The sequence below is a fragment of the Dermacentor andersoni genome, chromosome 4 (genome assembly GCF_023375885.2).
Source record: "Dermacentor andersoni chromosome 4, qqDerAnde1_hic_scaffold, whole genome shotgun sequence".
Lineage (NCBI taxonomy): Eukaryota > Metazoa > Arthropoda > Arachnida > Ixodida > Ixodidae > Dermacentor > Dermacentor andersoni.
Genome location: NC_092817.1, coordinates 34811498 through 34835481, shown reverse-complemented (window position 1 = coordinate 34835481; position 23984 = coordinate 34811498). Strand labels below are relative to the sequence as shown.

The following is a 23984-nucleotide window of genomic DNA, read 5'->3' as shown; positions in this document are numbered from 1 at the left end:
CTTCATACTCTGCGCGAACCCTGGCATCATTCATGATGTAGACGTGCTCGGCAAGGTACGCTGCAGTGACCACAGGATGGTAAGAACTCGAATTAGCCTAGACTTGAGGAGGAAACGAAAGAAACTGGTACACAAGAAGCCAATCAATGAGTTAGCGGTAAGAGGGAAACTAGAGGAATTCCGGATCAAGCTACAGAACAGGTATTCGGCTTTAACTCAGGAAGAGGACCTTAGTGTTGAAGCAATGAACGACAATCTCATGGGCATCATTAAGGAGTGCGCAATAGAAGTCGGTGGTAACGCCGTTAGACAGGAAACCAGTAAGCTATCGCAGGAGACGAAAGATCTGATCAAGAAACGCCAATGTATGAAAGCCTCTAATCCTACAGCTAGAATAGAACTGGCAGAACTTTCTAAGTTAATCAACAAGCGTAAGACAGCGGACATCAGGAACTATAATATGGATAGAATTGAACAGGCTCTCAAGAACGGAGGAAGCCTAAAAACAGTGAAGAAGAAACTAGGAATAGGCAAGAATCAGATGTGTGCGTTAAGAGACAAAGCCGGCAATATCGTTACTAATATGGATGAGATAGTTCAAGTGGCTGAGGAGTTCTATAGAGATTTATACAGTACCAGTGGCACCCACGACGATAGTGGAAGAGAGAATAGCCTAGAGGAATACGAAATCCCACAGGTAACGCCAGAAGAAGTAAAGAAAGCCTTAGGAGCTATGCAAAGGGGGAAGGCAGCTGGGGAGGATCAGGTAACAGCAGATTTGTTGAAGGATGGTGGTCAGATTGTTCTAGAGAAACTGGCCACCCTGTATACGCAATGCCTCATAACCTCGAGCGTACCGGAATCTTGGAAGAACGCTAACATAATCCTAATCCATAAGAAAGGGGACGCCAAAGGCTTGAAAAATTATAGACCGATCAGCTTACTGTCCGTTGCCTACAAAGTATTTACTAAGGTAATCGAAAATAGAATCAGGAACACCTTAGACTTCTGTCAACCAAAGGACCAGGCAGGATTCCGTAAAGGCTACTCAACAATAGACCATATTCACACTATCAATCAAGTGATAGAGAAATGTGCAGAATATAACCAACCCTTATATATAGCTTTCATTGATTACGAGAAAGCGTTTGATTCAGTCGAAACCTCAGCAGTCATGGAGGCATTACGGAATCAGGGTGTAGATGAACCATATGTAAAAATACTGGAAGATATCTATAGCGGCTCCACAGCCACCGTAGTCCTCCACAAAGAAAGCAACAAAATCCCTATAAAGAAAGGCGTCAGACAGGGAGATACGATATCTCCAATGCTATTCACAGCATGTTTCCAGGAGGTATTCAGAGGCCTGGAGTGGGAAGAATTGGGGATAAAAGTTGATGGAGAATACCTTAGCAACTTGCGATTCGCTGATGATATTGCCTTGCTTAGTAACTCAGGAGACCAATTGCAATGCATGCTCGCTGACCTGGAGAGGCAAAGCAGAAGGGTGGGTCTGAAAATTAATCTGCAGAAAACTAAAGTATTGTTTAACAGTCTCGGAAGAGAACAGCAGTTTACAATAGGTAGTGAGGCACTGGAAGTGGTAAGGGAATACATCTACTTAGGGCAGGTAGTGACCACGGATCCGGATCATGAGACTGAAATAACCAGAAGAATAAGAATGGGTTGGGGTGCGTTTGGCAGGCATTCTCAAATCATGAACAGCAGGTTGCCAGTATCCCTGAAAAGGAAAGTGTACAACAGCTGTGTGTTACCAGTACTCACATATGGGGCAGAAACCTGGAAAAGGGTTCTGCTGAAATTGAGGACGACGCAACGAGCTATGGAAAGAAGAATGATGGGTGTAACGTTAAGGGATAAGAAAAGAGCAGATTGGGTGAGGCAACAAACGCGGGTAAATGACATCTTAGTTGAAATCAAGAAAAAGAAATGGGCATGGGCCGGACATGTAATGAGGAGGGAAGATAACCGATGGTCACTTAGAGTTACGGACTGGATTCCAAGGGAAGGGAAGCGTAGCAGGGGGCGGCAGAAAGTTAGGTGGGCGGATGACATTAAGACGTTTGCAGGGACAACATGGCCACAATTAGTACATGACCGGGGTAGTTGGAGAAGTATGGGAGAGGCCTTTGCCCTGCAGTGGGCGTAACTAGGCTGATAATGATGATGATACATACATAACGAGGGTATCGAATCCGGCAACATTGATGCCTTCAGATAGATAGCACGTGTGGGTTTATTGACCAGTTACCTTCACCCAGAAAGATAACGTACTCGTGACGCCTGCGGCAGAAAGGATGTTCCACATCCGCCGCCGAGGTTTGTGAGTGGTGGCGCTGGCTAACGCACCCAGGGGTTAGTTTTAGTAGTAACACACAAATACCCCAGAAAGTGGATGGGGGAACAGCGCCGCAGCAGCTCAATTGTTAAAGCATCGCACACGTAATGCGAAGACGTGGGATCGTTCCCCACCGGCGTCAAGTTGTTTTTTCATCCACTTTCATTTCCATTAATTTATCAGTTCCTTAATTCAATTAGTAAGTACAAGTAATTTCCCCTGTTTTGTCCTTGGCTTCTTTGTTTGTTGGCTTCCTATGCTATGATATATATATATATATATATATATATATATATATATATATATATATATATATATATATATATATATATATATATATATATATATACATACATACGCAGATTCAACGCAGACATTGGAATCTATGAGAAGCGAAGATTTCGTGACGAAATAGTTAATGAAATGCTATAAATTTTTTATTTTAATTAATTATGTGGTTTTTACGTGCCAAAACCACTTTCTGATTATGAGGCACGCCGTAGTGGGGGACTCCGGAAATTTCGACCACCTGGGGTTCTTTAACGTGCACCTAAATCTAAGTACACCGGTGTTTTCGCATTTCGCCCCCATCGAAATGCGGCCGCCATGGATGCTATAAATTTGGACATTTGCTTGCGGCGCCTTTGACATTAGGGAAACAGTCGCGCGCGCATGTGCTTTCGCGTGGCCGTGACATACGCAATGTGACAATTCATATATTAGCATGTATTTCGTCGTTTCTTCCTATTGGTTTCCAATTAACTGGACACTGCTCGGGCAATCCCCTGGGATATGTGCCGTAGTAGGGAAATCACCGTAATAATCAACACATGGCTATCATTCGAAAGGGGTAGTTGGCGTTGGCACGACTGCGGCCTAGTTACGAAGCTATGAGAGGAGATAATCTTTCAAAGCCGGTTAGCGCGGGTGGGCTGAACCTAGTACGAAGTGTATTGGTGTTAGTTGGCCTCTCGCTACTTCTTTTTTTCGTTACAGTTCTCGCCCTGTAGGTCAAACTTTCTTCAGGTCGACCTGGTGGTTGTTCTACCTATATAGCACGGTAGTTTCATCGAATTTTTCTTTGTGACCATCTCCTTGAGGGTTTATGCATGAAGTGCACTTCTTGGTTCGATTTTTAACAGTTTGGTTTCCAAATGAATATTTGTACTGTGCATTACGAAAAAAAAAAAAAAAGCCCCTCACGTTGATTTACTACCTACGTTGTTCCCGCCACTACTTTACCGCGCAACATACTTCGGTCTGCCAGGACAGCATGTACTGGCTAGTGAGCGTCAAATGCGTCGGCCTAACGTTCTTTTCTGAATAACATTCCGAAACCTTGCATTCCTGGACTTGGCTACGTTCAAGATACATTTTCATGACGTCCATCAATTTTCGCCTTTGTGATATGTAGCCGACACAATTGAACATTCCGTTATAAGCTGCGCAGATGCCATCTTATTTTGGGATGTGCTTCAACGAACTGTTTAAAAACACCTTTACCTAAATCCTCCTTCCGCGCGTTATCTGGTGTCAACTTGTTGGGACGATGTACCTTTGGATATGTTTCAAATCATTTGAATGCATAACCTGTGGCGAGTACGCATGCTGAATCAAAATGCCGAACATATATTTTCATCAGGAACTCATTTCGTCCCAGTGATCATCCAGTTGGAATATCTCTAGGAACGTATTGAATTTTGTCCAGATTGGTATTACGTATTGGGAAGGGGCTTATTCTCACCGCCATTTTAGTGTTCCTTGTGAAGACGTACCGTGACTTCAGCAGCGCGTTTCGATGATGAATAGGAACTAAATGGTGCTTAGTATGTGGCTTCGTTGCCGTCCAACTGGAAGATAGTTCTTAGCTTGTTGATCTGTTAGTTTTCTGCAAGAGTCATGTGTGGCTGAATTAAGTACTACAAAGAGAATCAAAGTGTAACCTAATGGTTAGAGCATCGCAGTGTTGTCCTGGGAGGCCCGAGGTTCAAATCCCACCGCCGGACGTGCTTCTTCTTACTTCTTTTTTTAAGGGTGTGGAAGAATCTGCTCGGTGAAACGACGACCAGGATAGTAGGCACAGCATAGTAGGCGAAGAAAGTTTCGCTTTAATAAGGTAATATAGTTATAAAATGTAAAACACAAAGAAATTATAGAAATCACTCCTATACGGCATTCAAAAACTATTTCGTGTGATTTGACAGTAAGACACGTTCTGTGTCAGTTTCTAATAGTCCTTGGAAAAAAGAAAGAAATCTATGTTCGAGCGTGTTAGGTGCAAGCTTAAAACACGGATAAGTTTAGTTCACGAGTGTTTCTTCTGGAAGATGATTTAGCACGTGAGAAGCAGCTGTTCTAAATAGTATAAATGGGTCGAGTCGTACATGCAGTAAGTGCAAAAGGTTTGTTTTCGAGACTCAACGCGGCGCTGGCGGGAAAGAAGAATTGACCGAACATTTGGTATACGAAAGGAAGGAGATAAGTTTTTATCGTGATGGCGTTTAATGAGAGGACTAGCCTTTTTCTGAGTATATTCTCTCTTGCTTCTATCGAAATGACTGAGAGGGCTTCTTGCACCATATTTAAGAAACTTTTTCGCAAGTGTTTTTCTTTTTCTTCTTTTTTTAAGCCTATGGGAAACCTCCCTTATCATGTCGTGCTGACTTTGCCTATACTCGTAGAATTGAATGCGGCACACACGGCAAGAAGTTCCACGTAGAGCATCGCATGCTCACGAGAAAGCACTCAACGATGCTACAAAACAATTTCTGATATCAGGTTGTACTATCACAATGTAATGAAATGCGAACAGCGAGCGCGTCGTTTTTGGAACATGCTGCGCCGTCTAAGTGCACCCACTGCAAACTGCTGCACATGCGCAGTTAAGTTATGGAAATGACGAGTTTGTGTCCTGCTCATATCTTCCCGGCCGTCACTCACGTTATCATAATTTCGATATGATGCTGACGAAGCGCTGCAAGCGTTCTGTTTCCTACACTGCTCGGAACAGCACGCCGATCCACCGGCTAACGCAGCAGAAAAGCAGAGGCTGACAGCGCTTCGCCGCCGTAATGACGCAATTATAAGGTCAGCGACAGGCGAGAATATAAGAGTAGGACATAAACTCGCGAACTCCGTAACCTAACTGCGGTTTTGCAGCAGTTTACAGTGGGCGTGGTTAGACGGCGCAGCACGTACCTAAAGGCACGCGTTCCCTGTTCGCATTTCATTCTGGCCTTGGCTATCACACACCACTCAGCCACTTTAAAGCTGCACCTTGAATTAAAGCTTCCTTGAATTAAAGAAAATGTTCGCCGACAGCAAAGTCACCGAGGAACTTCGTCGTGAACAAATGAATAAATAAATAAATAAATAAATAAATAAATAAATAAATAAATAAATAAACAACAACAACAACAACAACAACAACAACAACAACAACAATAATAATAATAATAATAATAATAATAATAATAATAATAATAATAATAATAATAAAGACTGCACCCAGGGAAATTCCCGGCCACGGCGACAACAACCGTGTATACTTAGATTTAGGTGCGCGTTAAAGAACCCCGGATGGTGCTAATTTCCGGAGTCCCCTACTACGGCGGCTTTAATAGTCAGATCGTGGTTTGGGCGCGTAAAATCCCGCCATTAAACAAAAAATATACATGTACGTCAGTCATTCCGGAAGCCAAGGAGACGAAGTCAGGCACTGGCTTCTACGTCCTCGGAAGCGCAGTGTTCCGTTGTGCCCGCTAATTCGCACCCGGAAGCATTTCGTTTCATCAAGCCCGTCTAGAGTGAAAACCGTGGCCGCCACGCGACACCGCTGTTACGCAGCTTTCCAGTCACCCGCATAACTCAGCCGGCGACCACGCGGCCCCACGCACACGCCAGGGGCCAACGGTCTCATCAAGTGGCGATATCCTCTCCCTTTTTCTCTCTTCTTTTTTCCCTACCACGCCTTTATTCGCCCTTTTTTACTCGCGCGGGTTGCCCGGCAACCGCCGTCGCCATGACAACCACCTCCCGCCCAGTTCCCTTCCCTCGTTCTCGGCGGCCTGCCACCATGTCGAGGCTCCGAGCTTCCCGGTCCGAAATCCGCCGAGCCGTTGCCCTTCCTTCGAGAAGAATGCTCCCGCAAGCCAGCGGCGAGCGCGGTCGGACGCGAAGGGTTGCACCGTTTTTCGGCCGCGATTCTGACACTTCCTGCGAGATAACCGGCAGAGGAGGAGCAGGCAGGAATGGCGGCGACCACCGTACGAGTGCGGATATGTCGAGAGTCGCTGGAGCCGGGATGCCTCCACGGGGCGTGCAGGGCTCGCCCGCCGATTCTCCCAGCGGGAAGCCCGCCAGCGAGGCCTAGCTAGATGATGCTGCTTAGCATCGTGAACCGCTTCGGCTTCTACACGCCGACCGGTGAGTGCGACACTACCCCGCGCTCGCTTTCTCCGTTCGCTGTCTGTGCGGCAGCTTCCCTGCGGAACGTTGAAGCGTGACTCTATTTACGGCCCTGGCATCATCGCAGCGGAATCTCGGGCTGCCGTGCAAAGTTATGAGCCCTCGTACACACAACGTAGCTTGTTGTTACATTACCGACACCTACGCTTTCTCGCCGTGCCGGTGAATTTGTAAACTAAAACTTCTGCGTAATGAAGGTTTTCCGGTCATAGGAATGTCACGTGGAGCGTAGTTATGAAGTGGTTAGAAAAGAGAAGTATTTGCCAGTGGTGCTTGGTCGAGCGAAATTCTGCTTGTGTATCGAAAGCGTGTGTCAGGTGCCATCAAAGTGGCGGAGCAAACGCGCTAAAGCGTGAAAATGTTCTTCAATACATTGCTCAGTGCGCAGCGCAAGGCACAGGGTTGGGGCCCGAAATCAATAATAAAATTCAGCGTAATGAATCTTCGTCAGTTTTTCACAGAATACAGAATCATTTTTTTTTACGCCTGCACCCCACTGACTTGCAAAGCGCACGAGGCAGCCGCTGATGCGGCAGATTGACATAAGTGATTACAAAATAATAATGCCATTTCCATAGCCATAAGAAAGTTCCTTGATTTTCACGCGAGGATTACTGATGTATCCTGCAGCAATAGCGTGAAAAGTGAAGTCACGTACAGAAAAAAAAGGAAAATAAACAAGAGAGAGAAATGTATTTCGCTGTCATGTCGACTCTGTCGCATCAGCTTGCTTCCCCTCATGAAGAGCATTGCTTGTTTCGGCAATCGATCGCCGTCCGCTGAGCGCGCTGGCCACCCCCTCGGCACGAATGACTGATAAGAAAGCGATGTGAATCCATGTGAATTATTTATAATGATATCCGCTGACCTAATTCCTACCGCACGCGTACAATTTATAATGGGCGGCATGTTCGGTCTGCCAAGCGATCCCAAAAAGACACGTACAATTTGACTGCTTCGCTGTCAATGGTTTCACGTGGTGCACTAATCGATTGAAAGCCGATTCGCTACTGCGTATCTCGTAACGTATACAGCCCGTTCGCTTCGCACGATGGAAATTAATTTGTTCTTTCTTAACTTTATGTCACGCTTACTGTCATAAATATCGATATTTAACTGATGTACGAGCACTGCTTATTGATGTTCAAAGCATGTGGTTGCATGATCAGGTGCGTCATCTTATAGTACGGGCCTATGTGGATGCTCACATAACTTGCTCTCCACTCGGCAACTTCTGTAACGTTCGGCTTCTACACTGATGGTTAAGTAGTTATTTCTACAGGTAAACCACCGCACTCTCCTGATGTGTTGAGAAATGTGTCACACAGGTGTGTAGCTTAATTTTTCTGATCTTGCGAACCAGTCTTGAAAATATATGTGAATGATTCGGGCGTAAGATCTCGCGCCATGTTGCCGCCGGTTTAATCAACGTCTGCTCACTGGCACCTTTCAGACGCTACTCGACGGTATGAAACTGTGGTGCCAGAACAGAGGTGCTTGCACGTGAAGCAAACTTCTTTTGAAAATGAACCAGTGTTCATTACCAACCATGTTTATACTGAGAAAGAGTAAATCATAAATTGCAGCATAAATTAAACTGTTGAGGTAACTGAGGACTTTGTTCCGAAAGCTTCTGTTTTACTGCCGGCTTCTACATTTAACCACGTGGATTTCATGCCCACGTGTCAACATGTTTCCAGCCAAACAGTTCCACAACGGCGCAAACAAACGACCACCGAGAGAGAGAGAGAGAGAGAGAGAAGAGAGAGAGTGCACAAGGACAGACGCTTGTGTGCTCTCTCCCTGTGGTCGTTTGTTTGCGCCGTTATAAAACTGTTTGCTAATATGCACCAACTCGCCCAACAGGAAGTTATTCTAAGCTACACATGTTTCAAGGCTACAATGTAGTCACTTCGTGTTATTTACAAACTTACGTTAGAACACGCCTACTGCCGTACATACTGCCGTTTAGACAGTGCGGGCTGTTGATGGAGGGATCCTGTGCGTCCGATAGAGTTTCGTACAATATTTACTAGAGGTAACTTTGGCGCTCATATCTACGGGATCTGCAAGCGGGGTCGCTCAGCCAGAATGGGAATACTGGTTAGTCCATGGATTTGCCTAAACTTCGTCTTGGCTTCAAACGGTTGGCTTCAAACGACTTGGCTTCAAACTAGTGTGTTATAACTAATTAATTAACACCATTAAGTTGTCCAACGGCAGGATTCGAACACAGGACGCCTAGTATAGAATCCTGGTATTGAAACCATTACGTCACGGATGCATGCATCGACAAGCGGCGTTGAACAACCCTAATGAATTCGTCGCGGGCAAGTGAGCGCGTTGAGTCGCTTCTCGCGTTTTGACTTGGAAATCCCGACTGGCTGAACCACTGCAATCAGTGACAATTATGCGTGTTCATAGGACCTTCTGGATTTACACAAATATCGAATAGGTTGAAATTCAGGACAATGAACGCAGATAAAGCGTAATAAGCAAAGCCACAGAGACGTCTCAAGCCACAAGCGCGAATATCAGACAAATCCATGTACTAACCAGTATTCCTATGGTGGCTGAACGATCGCAGCGCGTGAGTTCTCTCTAGCAGATATTATAGGAAACTATGTGGCATGTGCACTACTTGCTGATGAAATTAAACTAGGCCACTTATATCATCATCATCATCATCATCATCATCATCATGGTTACGCCCACTGCAGGGCAAAGGCCTCTCCCATACTTCTCCAACTACCCCGGTCATGTTCTAATTGTGGTCATGTCGTCCCTGCAAACTTCTTAATCTCATCCGCCCACCTAACTTTCTGCCGCCCCCTGCTACGCTTCCCTTCCTTTCGAATCCAGTCCGTAACCCTTAATGACCATCGGTTATCTTCCCTCCTCATTACATGTCCTGCCCATGCCCATTTCTTTTTCTTGATTTCAACTAAGATATCATTAACTCACGTTTGTTCCTTCACCCGATCTGCTCTTTTCTTATCCCTTAACGTTACACCTATCATTCTTCTTTCCATAGCTCGTTGCGTCGTCCTCAATCTAAGTAGAACCATTTTCGTGAGCCTCCAGGTTTCTGCCCCGTACGTGAGTACTGGTAAGACACAGCTGTTATATACATTTCTCTTGAGGGATAATGGCAACCTGCTGTTCATGATCTGAGAATGCCTGCCAAACGCACCCCAGCCCATTCTTATTCTTCTGGTTATTTCAGTCTCATGATCCGGATCCGTGGTCACTACCTGCCCTAAGTAGATGTATTCCCTTACCACTTCCAGTGCCTCGCTACCTATCGTAAACTGCTGTTCTCTTCCGAGACTGTTAAACATTACTTTAGTTTTCTGCATATTAATTTTTAGACCCACCCTTCGGCTTTGCCTCTCCAGGTCAGTGAGCATGCATTGCAGTTGGTCCCCTGAGTTACTAAGCAAGGCAATATCATCAGTGAATCTGAAGTTACTAAGGTATTCTCCCTTAACTCTTATCCCCAATTCTTCCCAATCCAGGTCTCTGAATACCTCCTGTAAACACGCTGTGAATAGCATTGGAGAGATCGTATCTCCTTGCCTGACGCCTTTCTTTATTGGGATGTTGTTGCTTTCTTTACGGAGGACTACGGTGGCTGTGGAGCCACCGTAGTCCTCCATCTATATATATATATATATATATATATATATATATATATATATATATATATATATATATATATACAAATGGGACCACGCATGGTGTCTTCACCCTCTCTTCTGACTTTGTCGACGCGGGTATGCATGACGTGGATGTCAGATTAGGCTGTTTCTAGAAACATGTTTACACCGACTTGACTCGTGGTGTTCGTTGGCATCCGCGGGAACAATACAATGCTAAGCTGTGCACATGTCAGGCGCAAAAATCCATGACACATTTTATTTATAGTTAACGTCATTTCTGATGCATTTGTTTTGCTTTTCTTTCCTTTCCTTGCTGTGATATCTTTAAGAACTCGCCTTGGTAGCTTATAGTGGCTATCGCGATGCATCGCTGACCATGAGGTCGTGGGTTGGATCACGGCCGCCACATTCCAATGGGCGCTGGAATGCCAAAGCGCTTGTATACCGTGCATTGAGTGCCGGTTAAGGAGGAGCCCAAGGTGGTCACACTTAAACCGTAGTAGCACCCTACGGCTTTTCTCATTACCGGCTGCGCAGTTTCGAGAAGTGATACTTCACGATTTCTTTGTGCTCTTTAAAACATTATTTCAGAGTCTTCCTATATAAGATCACGTAGCGATCGCTTTTATATAAATCCGGCAAGCCGTTGCATAAGTCAAAGGTTAATTGAGGACGAACGATTGTCTACTCCTGCCGCACCGCCTTATTTTTCGATGGCTTTGTTGCAACTGAAAGTGTTTTCCAAAATTTGCAGGCAGTTTAGTTCAGTGCAGACATAAGAACACCCGCGGTGGTTGCTTAGTGGCTGTGGTGTTGGGCTGCTAAGCACGAGGTCGCGGGATCGAATCTCGGCTACGGCGGCGGTATTTCGATGGGGGCGAGATGCGAAAACATCCATGCACTGAGTTTTAGATGCACGTTAAAAAACCCCAGGCGCTCCAGATTTCCGGAATCCCCCAGTACGGCGTGCTTCATAATCAGATCATGGTTTTGGCTCGTAAAACCCCGTAATTTAATAAAGACATAAGAACGAAGTACGCCCTATGATATTCTAGGCGTGACATAACATTCATAACGGTATCACAGGTGTAAGTCAGCTTTCGAGAATCTTGCGTGAACAGGAATCATCATGTCTAAATAGTGATCTCTCCTGAGGGCTCACACCTGTTCATGACTTATGGGTTGCCGTGGCTTTCCCTTGAGCATGTGCAGGTAAGTTTTGTGTCCTACCCCCCCCCCCCCCCCCCCCCCTCACCCCCGCCATTATGCGACCTTTCAGTCGATAATAGGCGTTTCTGTTGCCCTTCTCGTATACTTGTGTCCATATTTACACGCCTGCCTTATTGCACCAATAATCACAGTGTTTTGTGGAGACGTATTGGGGGAGTCCTAATCTTTGTTCGAAAAAAATAATTTCTGGGATTTTATGTACGATGCCATTATTAGCCACGTCGTAGCGGGGGATCTTCTACCAGTTTTTGACCACTTGGTGTTCTTTAAATGACACCTAAATCTAAGAGCGCGAGCATTTTTGCATTACACTGCAATTGAAATGCGACCGCTGCGGGTGGGAGTCGAACCCGCTATCTCGTGCTTAGCAGCGCAACTCCATAGCCGCTAAGCCACCGCGGTGGGTAATTTTTGTTTCAATGTCCTAGACAATCCTAGGACACTAATCTAGCGCTGAAAAAGAAGAAGGCATCGTTGCATGATTTAAGCTTACGTTGGTCAGCGTTCTTTTTTTTTTTTTTTTTTTAATGTCTTCTTCCACGATAAATTGCCCTATACATAAGGTAGCCGTCAACCATTTCAATCACCTTGCTTTGTTTACAGGAATATGATTTTGTTTCGTTCTTGCACATACATATTAACGTTTTTTTTTTGGGGAACCAGCTGTCCCCAGATTCCGTTTAACATCGCTGTAAATCATAAACGTTTGAGAGTGCAGCTTCGCCCGGCTTTGCGTCGATATTAATGATCTAAAATTGGCCGGCATGAACCCACTATCTTATGCCTGCAAATTTTATAATTTCATGTGACACCAATCACAGGGCCTCTCAATCTGAGATGGTGAAGCGCAGTCCAGGACGCACATAATTAGGTGGCGTGATGAAATTCGGAAATTTACATGCATACGATGAGGCCAGCTGGCGCAAGGACAGGGATAATTTGAGATCGCTTGGAGAAACTTCGTCCTGCAGTGGACATAAGTAGGTGGGTGACGATGATGACGACTACGACGACATTGTTGTTGATGATGATGAAATGCTCTGAAGCCCATGTACTCGTTGCTAAAGCTTAATATTGTAACGACGTGGGATCGACAAGGATGCGGAGCAGAGCCAGCAACAAAAAGCACTGGACATAAGTAGGTGGATGACGATGGTGACGAACATGACGACTTTGTTGTTGATGATGATGAAATTATCTGAAGCACATGTGCTCGTTGCTAAAGCTTAATGTTGAAACGTCGTGGGATCGCCGAGGATACGGAGCAGCACCACCAACAAAAACAATTTATCAGTGGTCAAAGAGAAAAAAACCGACATCTCCTTCGGCTCCACGCTTAACCCAAAGACCCGCGCTACTTCAACCTCGTCCCCACTGGTACATACCCGCGGCAATATATAGCTGTGCCAAATATAGTTGTGCCATTTGCTCCCCCTTTAGAAAAGACTTATCGTCCCGATGACAGAGGCTTGTAAAACAGGGATAAAAAACTGCGCAGTCTTGTCAGTCTTCATTGTACGGCTTCACACGAAGCCCGTGAACCACCTGAGATACATACCGTCGGCACTTTGAAAAGTGAGAGCCGTCTGGAACGACTTCGTAGTTGACGTCACTGATGCGTCGGATAACTATGTAGGGCCCGGATAGTTGCATTAGAGCTGCATCAGGTTCTATGCGGTCAACCAAACGTAGTTTTTAAGACCACAAGTAATACCAATAATAAATGCAATTGAGCTCACTTCTACGTGACAGACTACTTAAAAAGTTAGGTTGTACTTTAGTGTTTCTTCGCTTCACATTGTATTGCATATGTTATAGTAAGGCATTCTCACGCATTGCCTGTGGCAATGTGTCAGTGTTCTCGTACTTTTTTACTCACATTGCATGCTTGCATAGCTTTTACATTAAGAATTGAACCATAGTGACAAACAAGAAAAATTCAACCAACCGTTTAGCGAACTTTGTCCACGTTAACATGAACTATTGTTATTGACGTAAAGTTACAATGTGTTTGACTGATTTATAAATCAAATTATTGGGCTTAGCTTCCCTAACGAACATAGAGAATGTGAGGAAAAAGCGACATGGGGAGGACAGTAGTGCGCCGGATTATTTTGACCACATAATATTTATTAATATGCACCTGGAGCACACTACAAGAAGCTTTCTGCTACGTTCCGCCTTCGGAACACGGTTGCCACCGCCGAGAATCGAAGCCTAGACCTTGCGATAAGCATGCAGCGGGACACCATAGACACTGAGCTACTAAGGTGGCAAAAATAATTCTTCAACTTTCTGGTGGTCGCCGACCCTTTCACTTCTCCATATGAGAGTACCTTATATTGGCAATAAGGAATTTAAAGTGGAGGGTTCAGAACAAAGTGATCCCCAAGAGGATGGGAAAGTCTATCACTTGAATTTTTATTTTAATAAGCGGTTTAAACATTCGAAGACGTGTTCATTTGCAAGAAAAAAAAAATGTCCGGCAATATTTCTTGTTCGTTAAACGAACTTGGAGTAAAATTGAAAGGATGAATGTGAGGGTAAATGCCGCGCCAATCGTTTATAATCAATAGCAGTAGCACTTTATATGTATTTGCGAACAATTACGCTGCAGTTCTGTTCCTCGTAGCGTTGCGCATAAGCGTTGTACATAGTTGCAGAGCATACAGGCTGTTTGCCAACGCGAGCACACATCGATGATGGAGGACCTTATGTGTGCCATGGAGGACAAGTTTATTTACACTTACCGCGACGACCTGGGAACTAGTGATAACTCATTCATTTTCCGAGGTGAAAAGTAGCGCAGAAAATTATTGTGACACGTGCTACTCTGCAAGACAAAGAATGTCACCGTCCGTCTACGTTATTTGCGTTATTTACATCCTGCAAATTAGCACCCCACCAACTCAGTTTTCAAGGACAATCTACCAACTAACCCGCGAACGAATACCTTTGATCGAAAGAACGCAACAAGCGTCCGTTCACGAGTGTAGAGCGTATACAGCGTCCATAGCGACGGTTCGCCCCCAGCTTGACCATCGGCCGCTCGCCGGCTTTCGCTGAACCCGGTCTTTGGGGACAACAACGTTGCCAAGCGAAGGGACGCCAGCCTCCTTTCCTTCCTCCACCTCTCGTCTCCCTCTACCTTCACCTGGGCATCGATAACAAGCGTGGCATGACCGGTCCACCTGGCGGGACGAGGACCGACCGGAAACAGGAAGCTACGTCACGCGTGCAACGCGCCTTTCTCCCTTTTTTTTTTTTTCGTGCCCGCCCCCTCATCAACTCGCCTCTCACGGCGCCGCGAAATTGTCGATAGGCGACTCACGGCGCGGGCCTCTGCGGGACGCTTGCAGTTTTAGGGAAGTGGCCACGCGCCCCAGTCTGCCCCGGTCAGTGCGAAAAGCGAGGCGGGAGAATGTGAGCCGTGACGGTGTGTTGCAAGGGAACCGAAGCGGCCGCAGTGGTAGTAGTAGTAGTAGTAGTAGTAGTAGCAGTGCGTATCGTGGGTGCAAGCCCAGGGTTGTGATGTGCGTTCCAGCGGCAGTGCTTCTGGAGAGCAGCATGTTCAGCCTATCGCTCACCCAGTGCGCCGAAGGCAGCGGCTCCGAGACGGAGCTGTGCTCCGTCAGCGAACCGCTGCTCTGTTGTCGTCGCCACTCGCCTCGCGGCAGCGGAGGTGCCTCGCTGGCACCGTTCGTGGCCGAGTCGTCTGCGGCGGCCGCGTACCACGGGGCCAAGAGGTCCAGCTGGCCAAAGTGTTGCCGCCGCAAGAACGAGTCCAGGCTTAGCGAGGAGTTCGCGCTCTCCGTCCTACCGCTACTGCACGAAGGTGAAAACGCCGTAGCTTCTGGGTCACTGGGCCGTTCGACTGCATATAGCAATTCTCGCGTTCGGGTTATACGTCGTTCTGCTGCTGGAGCTGGAGGTCGTGGTCTAGATTTGCCGTCGACGGCGGCATTTTGATGGAAACGAAAAAAAGGAAGGAATTCTGTAATTAGACTGAAATGCATGTCAAATCACTTCATTTATTCGCGAGGAGTGGAGCGCTGTGATGGCAACACACGATGAGAATAACGGACAAGCGTTTGTCAAGCGTTTGTCTGGACAAGCGCTCATCGTCTGAGCGCTCTCTTCAGCATCTCCACTACCATTTATCCCAATTATCCATGCCACTACAGACGGTGGAAATTAGAAGTCCTCCGCTGTCCTTATTGGAAACTCTGTTTTGGTGGGAAAACGTGAGTTAATCCGCTATTCGCTCTTCGACGTTGCTTGAACTCCTTGCACGCACGGCTCCCTTGGTGACTCGCGACTAGTCGATGTGGCTTTATTGGCCAATGGACGTGGCGAGTGTAGGATTGTTCGATGCAGTGGTTGTAGTTTTTATTCTCTGTGTGGTATGCTGACCAAGAGGTGAAAACGGTCCAGTGGTGGGAGTTGGGTAGTTTGTCTGATGAGGGCTCCCTGTGTTCGTGTAGTTTAGTGTGCACTTTCGGGAAGAACCTTAAAAATGTCGCTGCACTTATGCGGGTGAGTCGCGGTGGCGATTAAGCTTTGGAGCATGTACACATATTTCCAGTACAGTAAATGTGAAGCTATTTCTAAGGAAAGATTGTGTGGTGGCATATAGAAGGAGAGCCATTGTTTCATCCATTGACACTCTCTAAAAAGCATGAATGAGTTACGTTTATAATTATGGCTTCTCACGGACCACAACTGAGTTCAGACAGTTGGTGACTCTCGATGGTGGGCATTCCGTGGTACTCAACCAGTCAGGCGTTATTAGAACGATTCGCGCTTTCTTTTTTCGGAGAGAAGTTGTCGGCACATTTGCTCAGATAACTACAATCTCCAGAAATCCTTGCCGCACGTTGTGTTGGATGTGGTAGTGCAGCTTTGTTTGGACAGCTTACTGTACTGACTTGCGAATATAATAACAGAAAATGTAAGATGTGAAAATTTCAGTGTGTTAATGCGTGAATATGAATAACGAAGCCACATGAATAATGAAGCCACACGAATAACGAATACAGTGACCATGAAATAGCACTGCTAAACAATTATTGTTGTTTATTATTATTATTCGCTTTGCAAACATACATGCACTAGACAGGAAAGGGAAAGCGAGGAGCAGGCTGCAAACTGCCACCGGAAGGGGCACAACGCATAACTGGGCTCGTATTGACGAAGCACTTCGAACGCTAGAGTGATTCGTTAAAAGCAGGCGCACGGCAATATTGATAGCCAGCGTATCATTAGCGAGGACATCCGGCCAGTGGTAAACTGTGTACGTATAAAAAGCTTTAAGAATTTGGTGCCTAATATTGTACAAAAAAAAAAAAACGAAGATGTAAACGCTGGCTTTCCGTGTTCGGGTGATTGTATTAATTTTGTGCTCTTTCTTAAGGGGTTGCGTGTAGTAAAGGCAGGGCATCGAGCTCCTATACCTGCTCTTGGTATCACGTTGTATTGCGTCCTGTCATTATGTAGTTTAATTCACGGAGCTTCCTATTCGTGAGCTTTTCCTTTTTTCTTCTTTTTGTTTGCCATCGGCTGGCTTCCTTCGCTGGTAACATGCTCACCATCTCGACGCGCTGCTATTTGCTCCCACGAGTAGTTCTAGCGTATAAGGACATTTTATAAACACGGGCGTCCGCACTCCTTTACGAGTGAATACAACAGTTATAGTGCTTCATTGAATTGATGAGGCATGCCGAACCTCGGAGCAACCCGCAGCCCTTGCCCTTTTCGATCGCGCTCTAAAAAAACGTCCACTTCGCGCAGTTTTTTTTTTTATTTACGCTAGTCACGTTCTGGTCGGGCGTGTCGTAACCGACATTGCGCTGGCACAACAACGCCGCGCGTTCAGCGCTGGGCACGCACACTCGCCACCGTCTGTCTCGATGATGCCGTGCACCGCGGCGCAGCCTAGGGGGGACGTCAGCCGGCGAGAATTTAGTTTAATTAAGCCGTCCCCCCAAATAACTGTTTCCAATCGACCACCGACTGGGCTATCACATTCCCGGCTACGTTCGACCAGCGCCCTGGCTCCTGTCGATGAGTAATTGCACTTACGTGAGCGGTGACCTTCGCGAACTTGAGCCCTGTGATTCTCGGTGACACGTTTAAAGCGTCCGCAGCAATGCACGCTATTACTGAGACAGGACGCGGTTTGTTTGTGACCCAGGGCGAAGGCGGGCGCTGTGAGCACCGTGCAATTAAAGGCCGGGCTCGCTCGCGTCGTCTCTATATACGATTCCACGCCGGACGCAAGGCCACGGATAAGCAAATTGCTGTAACGCTACACGAGTGCTTTTGTTTCGCAGGACGCAGCTCCGGATACATTTGGGTCCTTCGTTCGCTTCCACATATAGACTGGAATCGGTGCCATTCAGGCACGCCACGCGGGGCATTCGATGGGGGGACCTTGAGCCCCGTATATACACGACCCACTCCGCTCATGCGACATCGACCGGAGCCGCTACTCGAAATGCGACTGCGATGCTCGTCCGTCTGTCAGGCTGGTGGGAGCAGGGGATTCGAGGGAAACTTCTGTGGAGCCCCTTTCGGTATCGATTGACCTTGCCGGAACCGAGTTTCTTGTTTCGCGTGGGGCTGTGTTTACCCTCACGCTCTATTTCTTTTTTTTTTTTTTTTTTTTGCGTGCGTGCAGTGCAAGCTATCGTTATTGAGCAAGCGCTGCTTTTATGCATCGAAGACATACGGGGGCATACGTCTCTTCGGTAGCGCTCCAGTACAGGAGGCTTTCGACCGAGGAAAACATTCTCGTTAAAATGCGAAACTAGGTCTCGGGACGCAGACGTGGTTGGCCGTGACCGCACGCTGGTGACTGATCTATGACGTTCTTTTTTTTGTGTTGTTGTTTCAAGGTCTTTTTCTGCATGTTGGTAGCATGCCCTGAATAACCCTTGTTTCAAGGTGGTTATGGTTTATGCAGTGCTTTTTATAACATCACTTTACTTTTTGTCTGCACATACAGTAAACGAAGTTGGCTTGCTGCTCGTTAAGGATGCCAAGGACGCTTTATACTTACCTTTTGGCCCTTTCCCAGGACGACATGTCTAATGGTTGGGGCAAAATGAGCCTCCGCCATTTTGTTGCAGACAATTCGATCTTACAAACTCTTTCGCTTGTGACTCAAACATTGCTTTTTCATCGTCGTGATTATCATCGTAGGACACGTGGGGGAATCGGACGATACTCTTCTGCGCTGATGGCATAATTATTTGAACCGTCCACGTTATTGAAGGCATGTAAACGAGCACAGCTGGGCTTTGTACTGGTAGTTGCCTTTAGTATGACGCAAGAAGTAACTATATTTATTGATCACAATGCGGCAGCCGTATATTAGTAACCTTATTCTAGTCGGCGTTCCTCTCTGCCTCATGCTTAAACTTGGATTTAAAGAACAAGATATGTCAAAATGTCGATTGAATTTCCTGTCTGTCTGACGTTTAAGTTGTTTTGGAGAAATTTATATATGGAATCCACCAACATGCGATAGTCATTTAACTGAAAAAGTATTTTTTCGCTTGAATTGGGTCCGCCAAGGAGCCTAAAGGGTTTGTGCAAGCCATTTTTGCTCAGCTCGCGTGATTTTGTAGTCAGAAAATGTATAATTGAGTGCAATTCCACATAACCATTAATTTATTTTATCTTTAGTATATTTTTTTTTCATGCACGGCGTACATTTATATGTCCGACTTGAAGACGGCACATCAGACAAATTTATTCAAGATATTCACCACCACATTTGTAGTTACTAGCGGCTAATTTCGCATCGCTGGTTAAATGTCGGCAAACCGGACGCTCGTGTGGTTGAGCTTCCTGTTTTTCCAATTATTGCTTTCTCTCCTTCTCCGTGCGAGCCGCCTTTTCTTATTTTCTTTTTTCAAGATGAAGAACCAATTGAAAATTATTGAGCTTCTCCAACGTACGCGAATGTTCGCCCCTGCTGCCGTGCTCCATTCGTCACGCAGCTAGACCGTTACTGGATGCCGCTTTCCTAACCGCCGTTCAGCATGCAGCTCACGATCCACACACCGAGACACGAGGTTGCCAATATACTTATACTCGTAGTACACGCCAGTGCTCGATCTCCTGGCAGCGCAATTTTATTAGAGCACCGAATTCGGAATCCGTTGGACGACGGTGTTATGCCATTTGAAACATCCGCACAAATTTGTATATATACATATATATATATATATATATATATATATATATATATATATATATATATATATATATATATATATATATATATTGTGGCTCTTGCTGTTGCCATGGCAACGTTTCTATTGGCGCAAGCTCGTGACTACACTGTACGCAATTTAATCGCCCCTAGAACGAAAGGAATAATTGAAGCCGGCTTCCCCCCGTGATGCCTCTTATTGCGGCGAAGCCACCCACGACAACAAACTTTTGGCGAGCAACACACGCACGAAAGGAAAAAAAAAAAACTATAGGTTGCGTGTGGCAAGTACCACACGCAACCTATTACACACGCACTAAAGCACATGTACGAGAATCACGTATTATGCCCAACGATGAACAAAAACACTTCGACCACCACTAGCTAAAAAATAAAATAAGGGATTCTATGGATATGTTTGTATTTCTTCTTTGTGAGTTCAGAGGAGATGTTGTTTCGAAGGGCTAAATTTAAGAATCTTTTCACTGTATGCATCATTTGTCGCATTTGTCGACAGAACATTATTAAACAAGAAAGCTGTCTCGCAGCTAAAACTAGACGGACGTTTGTAACGTCTGGACGCATGCTATAGCTGTACGTACAAGGACGAAAGGCTGGGCGAAGTAGTACGTATTCATAATGTATAAAAGCACGTATGCTACGCAGAGCACACAAAATGGGACAATGGCCACCGCTGGCTCACATATAAAGCTTTAACGGACATACTATGCATATGCGCATATGTATATATTTCATATATTTTGGTCGTGGGCTCACTGAGAGAGAGAGAGAGAGAAGGCAAAGGAAAGAAGGGGAGGTTAAACAGAGAATATCTCCCGTTGGCTACCCTGTTCCGGGGGAGGGGCAAAGGGAAAGCTTTAGTTTTGAGTCAGGCGCTTGTCGTCGTCTCATTTTCTGCCGTCTGTGTAGCTTTTGCTCTTCTCATGTATCATGCATAGTTATGCGGCATCGTCTAATGTGCATGTCACAATGCCATTTGTCGGTTCCTTGTTTTTCTGCCATGGGTATTTACGAGTTCTCCGTCGTTCGGCTTCAATTTACCGTTCTGCACTTAAGCAGGCTGCGACTATGTGGAGACCGGGTACCTTTTTTCTTTTCTCGGCTGCCTACATTGATGGCAGCAAATGAATTTGTTTGTGATGACCAATGTCACAATAGTTTGATCATCATCATAGCATGGGAGAGATTGTGCCTTCTTGTCTAAGCCCTTTCGTGGTCGGCATTCCTCCGCTTGCTTTGTGGAGAATCAAAGCAGCTGCGTAGATTTGGAGGATATTAGCTAAGAAAATTGAGTTACACTTTCTGTATTCCATGATTATATTACGCGTATATTGGCTATTTTATTATAAACAATGCTTATTCACAGTTATGTACACGGGCCAATGTGTACAGCGGTCCCATGTCGCAGGTCACTAAATTAAAGGAAAAAATGTTCGGGCTTGGGGCTAGTCAGTTCCAATTATGTTGTTGTTGTTTGGTTATTTGTTTGTTTGTTTCCTTGCTGCACGATACTCGAGCACATAAAAATGCGACGTGAAATTTGGATAGCCAAGAATAGTCGTGGAGACATCACTCAGAGAAAGCTTTATGGAACAGTCATGAGAGTGTTGGAGGACAGGCCGTGCACAAGCCTAGCCGAACCTTTGACACCTTGGCACCTATTCTGAACAATCTAAAGTTATGCCTACTTGTAACGTCTACCATTGCACCTGCTCTGCCTGCCTCACAGGTCGGCTAAGCCCTTTCTTACGGCCTCAAAAAGCGTACTTGGCAGCATTCGACATTATGATGAAACTTGAGTCTCTGGACATCCCTGGCATTCCCGGGGTATCTGTGGATGATCTTAATTCAGGCTCATATGATGGCGCCATAATGGGCTTTTGACACAGGCATTGTTTCAATTTTCTGAGAAAGGATTTCAAATTTCAGAGTATTCGTAAAAGGCTGAGTGTGCGCGTGCAATTTTTTTTTTTGCATACTGATCAATTGTACAATATCGTGCGTTTGTTGCGGAATTCTGAATAACTGGCTCGTATTGGTAACGTGTCCTGGCGGCGACCCAAACACCTGCCTGAAGGAGCCTACACAGCGTCACGGTGTAGGAACTCTTATGATGGCCGGGTAGTGCTATGCTTACAGTTCGTAGGAGGTCGCCATGGTGGCTAAATGACCGTGGCGCTCTGCTGCGGAGCACAGGGTCGCGGCTTTGTTTCCCGGCCGCGGAGAGCTCACTTCGATCACGGCGGATTGCAAAAACTCTCTCATGCGCCGTCCTTTGGGTGCGCGATAGAATATCCCTGGTGGTCGAAATAAACTCGAAGTGGTCGAATAAACACTTTGGATTTTGGCTTTCCCGAAGTGCGGCATAGCTCTGTTTCGTTCTTTTTTATTCCCACCCGAAAATTCGGTTCTTTCTTTCGTCTTTCCTCCTCTTCTTCCTATTTATCATGTCTGTGTTTCTGTCCCATTGTTTTTGAAGACAAGGCATGTGTTATGCCCCTTTCGATGACAGTTGCCAGCCTGCTCATTGCATTATGTTTTTTTCTCTCTCGTTAAGTTGTATATGTGTTCTCAAACCGAATAAGAATAGCAGACCTCGACGACCCGCAGGCGATGGCCCAGCGGATGGAGTGCCGCCGGGGACGAAGGCGGACAGGCGCTGTTGCAACGAGAACAGCCGCAAGGTGTCGCTGGGGCTCGTGATGACGCTGCTCATCGCCGCCTCGTGGGTCGGGGCGGCGCACATGCTCAAGGCCACGTTCGCCGAGAGCAACAGCCCCGCCAACCAGAGGCTCACCAGGGAGGGTCGGCTCAACGTTACCGAGGTACCCGACGCGCCATTGACCGATAGATGCGCAAATGATAAACATATATTGGCATGTATCTAGTTAATTATTTTCAACATTATTTTAGACACAACTTGGTCTAGGATGACAGCGCTAAAAGCAGATGATCTCTGCCTGGCAGAGATCACCCTCCCCCCTCCCTCCCCCCTCCGCACTGCTCAAGTATATAAGGCACATATATGTACAATAGCTTTGTACACTGGTTACATTGAAAAACTCAAACACAAATGTGACACAAAGTATAATGTCACATAGGGTACTGTGTATCATAGGGTATCAGCAGCTAGTGTTCGAAATTAGGGTTTGCCTTGTCCGCACGTTTTGTTACGCTGTCGACGACCGTTGCCTTCGATATCGTATCGTCGTCAAGCCGCTTCCTCATGTTCAGTTTCGCCATTCCAATAAAGCGAAGAAAAACCCACCATGGTTGCTCAGTGACTGTGGGGTTGGTTTGCTGAGCATGAAGGGCGCGGGATCGAATCCCGGCCGCAGCGGCTGCATTTCGATGGGGACGAAGGCACCCGTGTGCTTAGATTTAGGTGCACGTTAAAGAACCCAAAGTGGTCGAAAGCTCCGGAGTCCTCCACTACGGCGTACCCCAATAAGGAAGTGGTTTTGGCACGTAAAACCCCATAATTTAATTTTTAAGCGAAGAAAACGATAACTTAGTCCACGACCGACACTGCTACACCCCTGCAGTAAGCGTTGACTTTCATAATATATTTCCTAAAAATGATAAACTCCTGCCTATTAACTACCTAAAGGGCTTGTTAGGAGAATCCCTTGAGAACCGCCAAATAAATGCAGTAATAGCCACAAATTCCCCTGTTAGTGAAGAGAAAGCAGGGGTTGAAATTTTTTCGCCATCAGTACGCTGGTCTTTTTGTCTTCGACTGTCTGACTTTACACCAACATTCCAGGCAGAGTTATTGACTATCACTGTAGCTCTACGAAAACTTCGCGCGCCTATTTTTCAGCCATAATCATGGCCACTTTTTGTTCGTATTGTCTACTCTGCCACCGCCAGATACATCTACTGTCCTCCGAGAATTTAATTCATCCATCTCCCAACGCTTACGCCTCAAGGGTTCTGTATGGGTACCAGAACACATCGGCTTAACTTTGAATGAGTCAGCAGACGCACTAGTAGTGGCATCGCTTAAAGGCCCCGTAGAGGG

At 46.0% G+C, this 23984-nt stretch overlaps 1 protein-coding gene across 4 annotated transcripts in view; it reads left to right on the top strand.

Moving 5' to 3' along the window:
• The window catches only part of LOC126536907 (solute carrier family 35 member F3-like), a 203970-nt gene that overhangs the window by 159300 nt on the left and 20686 nt on the right, over nt 1-23984 (top strand). For 2 of the 4 annotated variants that reach the window (XM_050183957.3, XM_050183959.3), the window contains one exon: nt 22571-22785. In XM_050183957.3, the coding sequence (XP_050039914.1) occupies nt 22571-22785 (215 nt within the window). Of the gene's footprint in view, nt 1-6423; nt 6785-15227; nt 15554-22570; nt 22786-23984 lie in introns of those variants that run through there. The other 2 variants (XM_050183960.2, XM_050183958.3) reach the window with 2 other exon arrangements.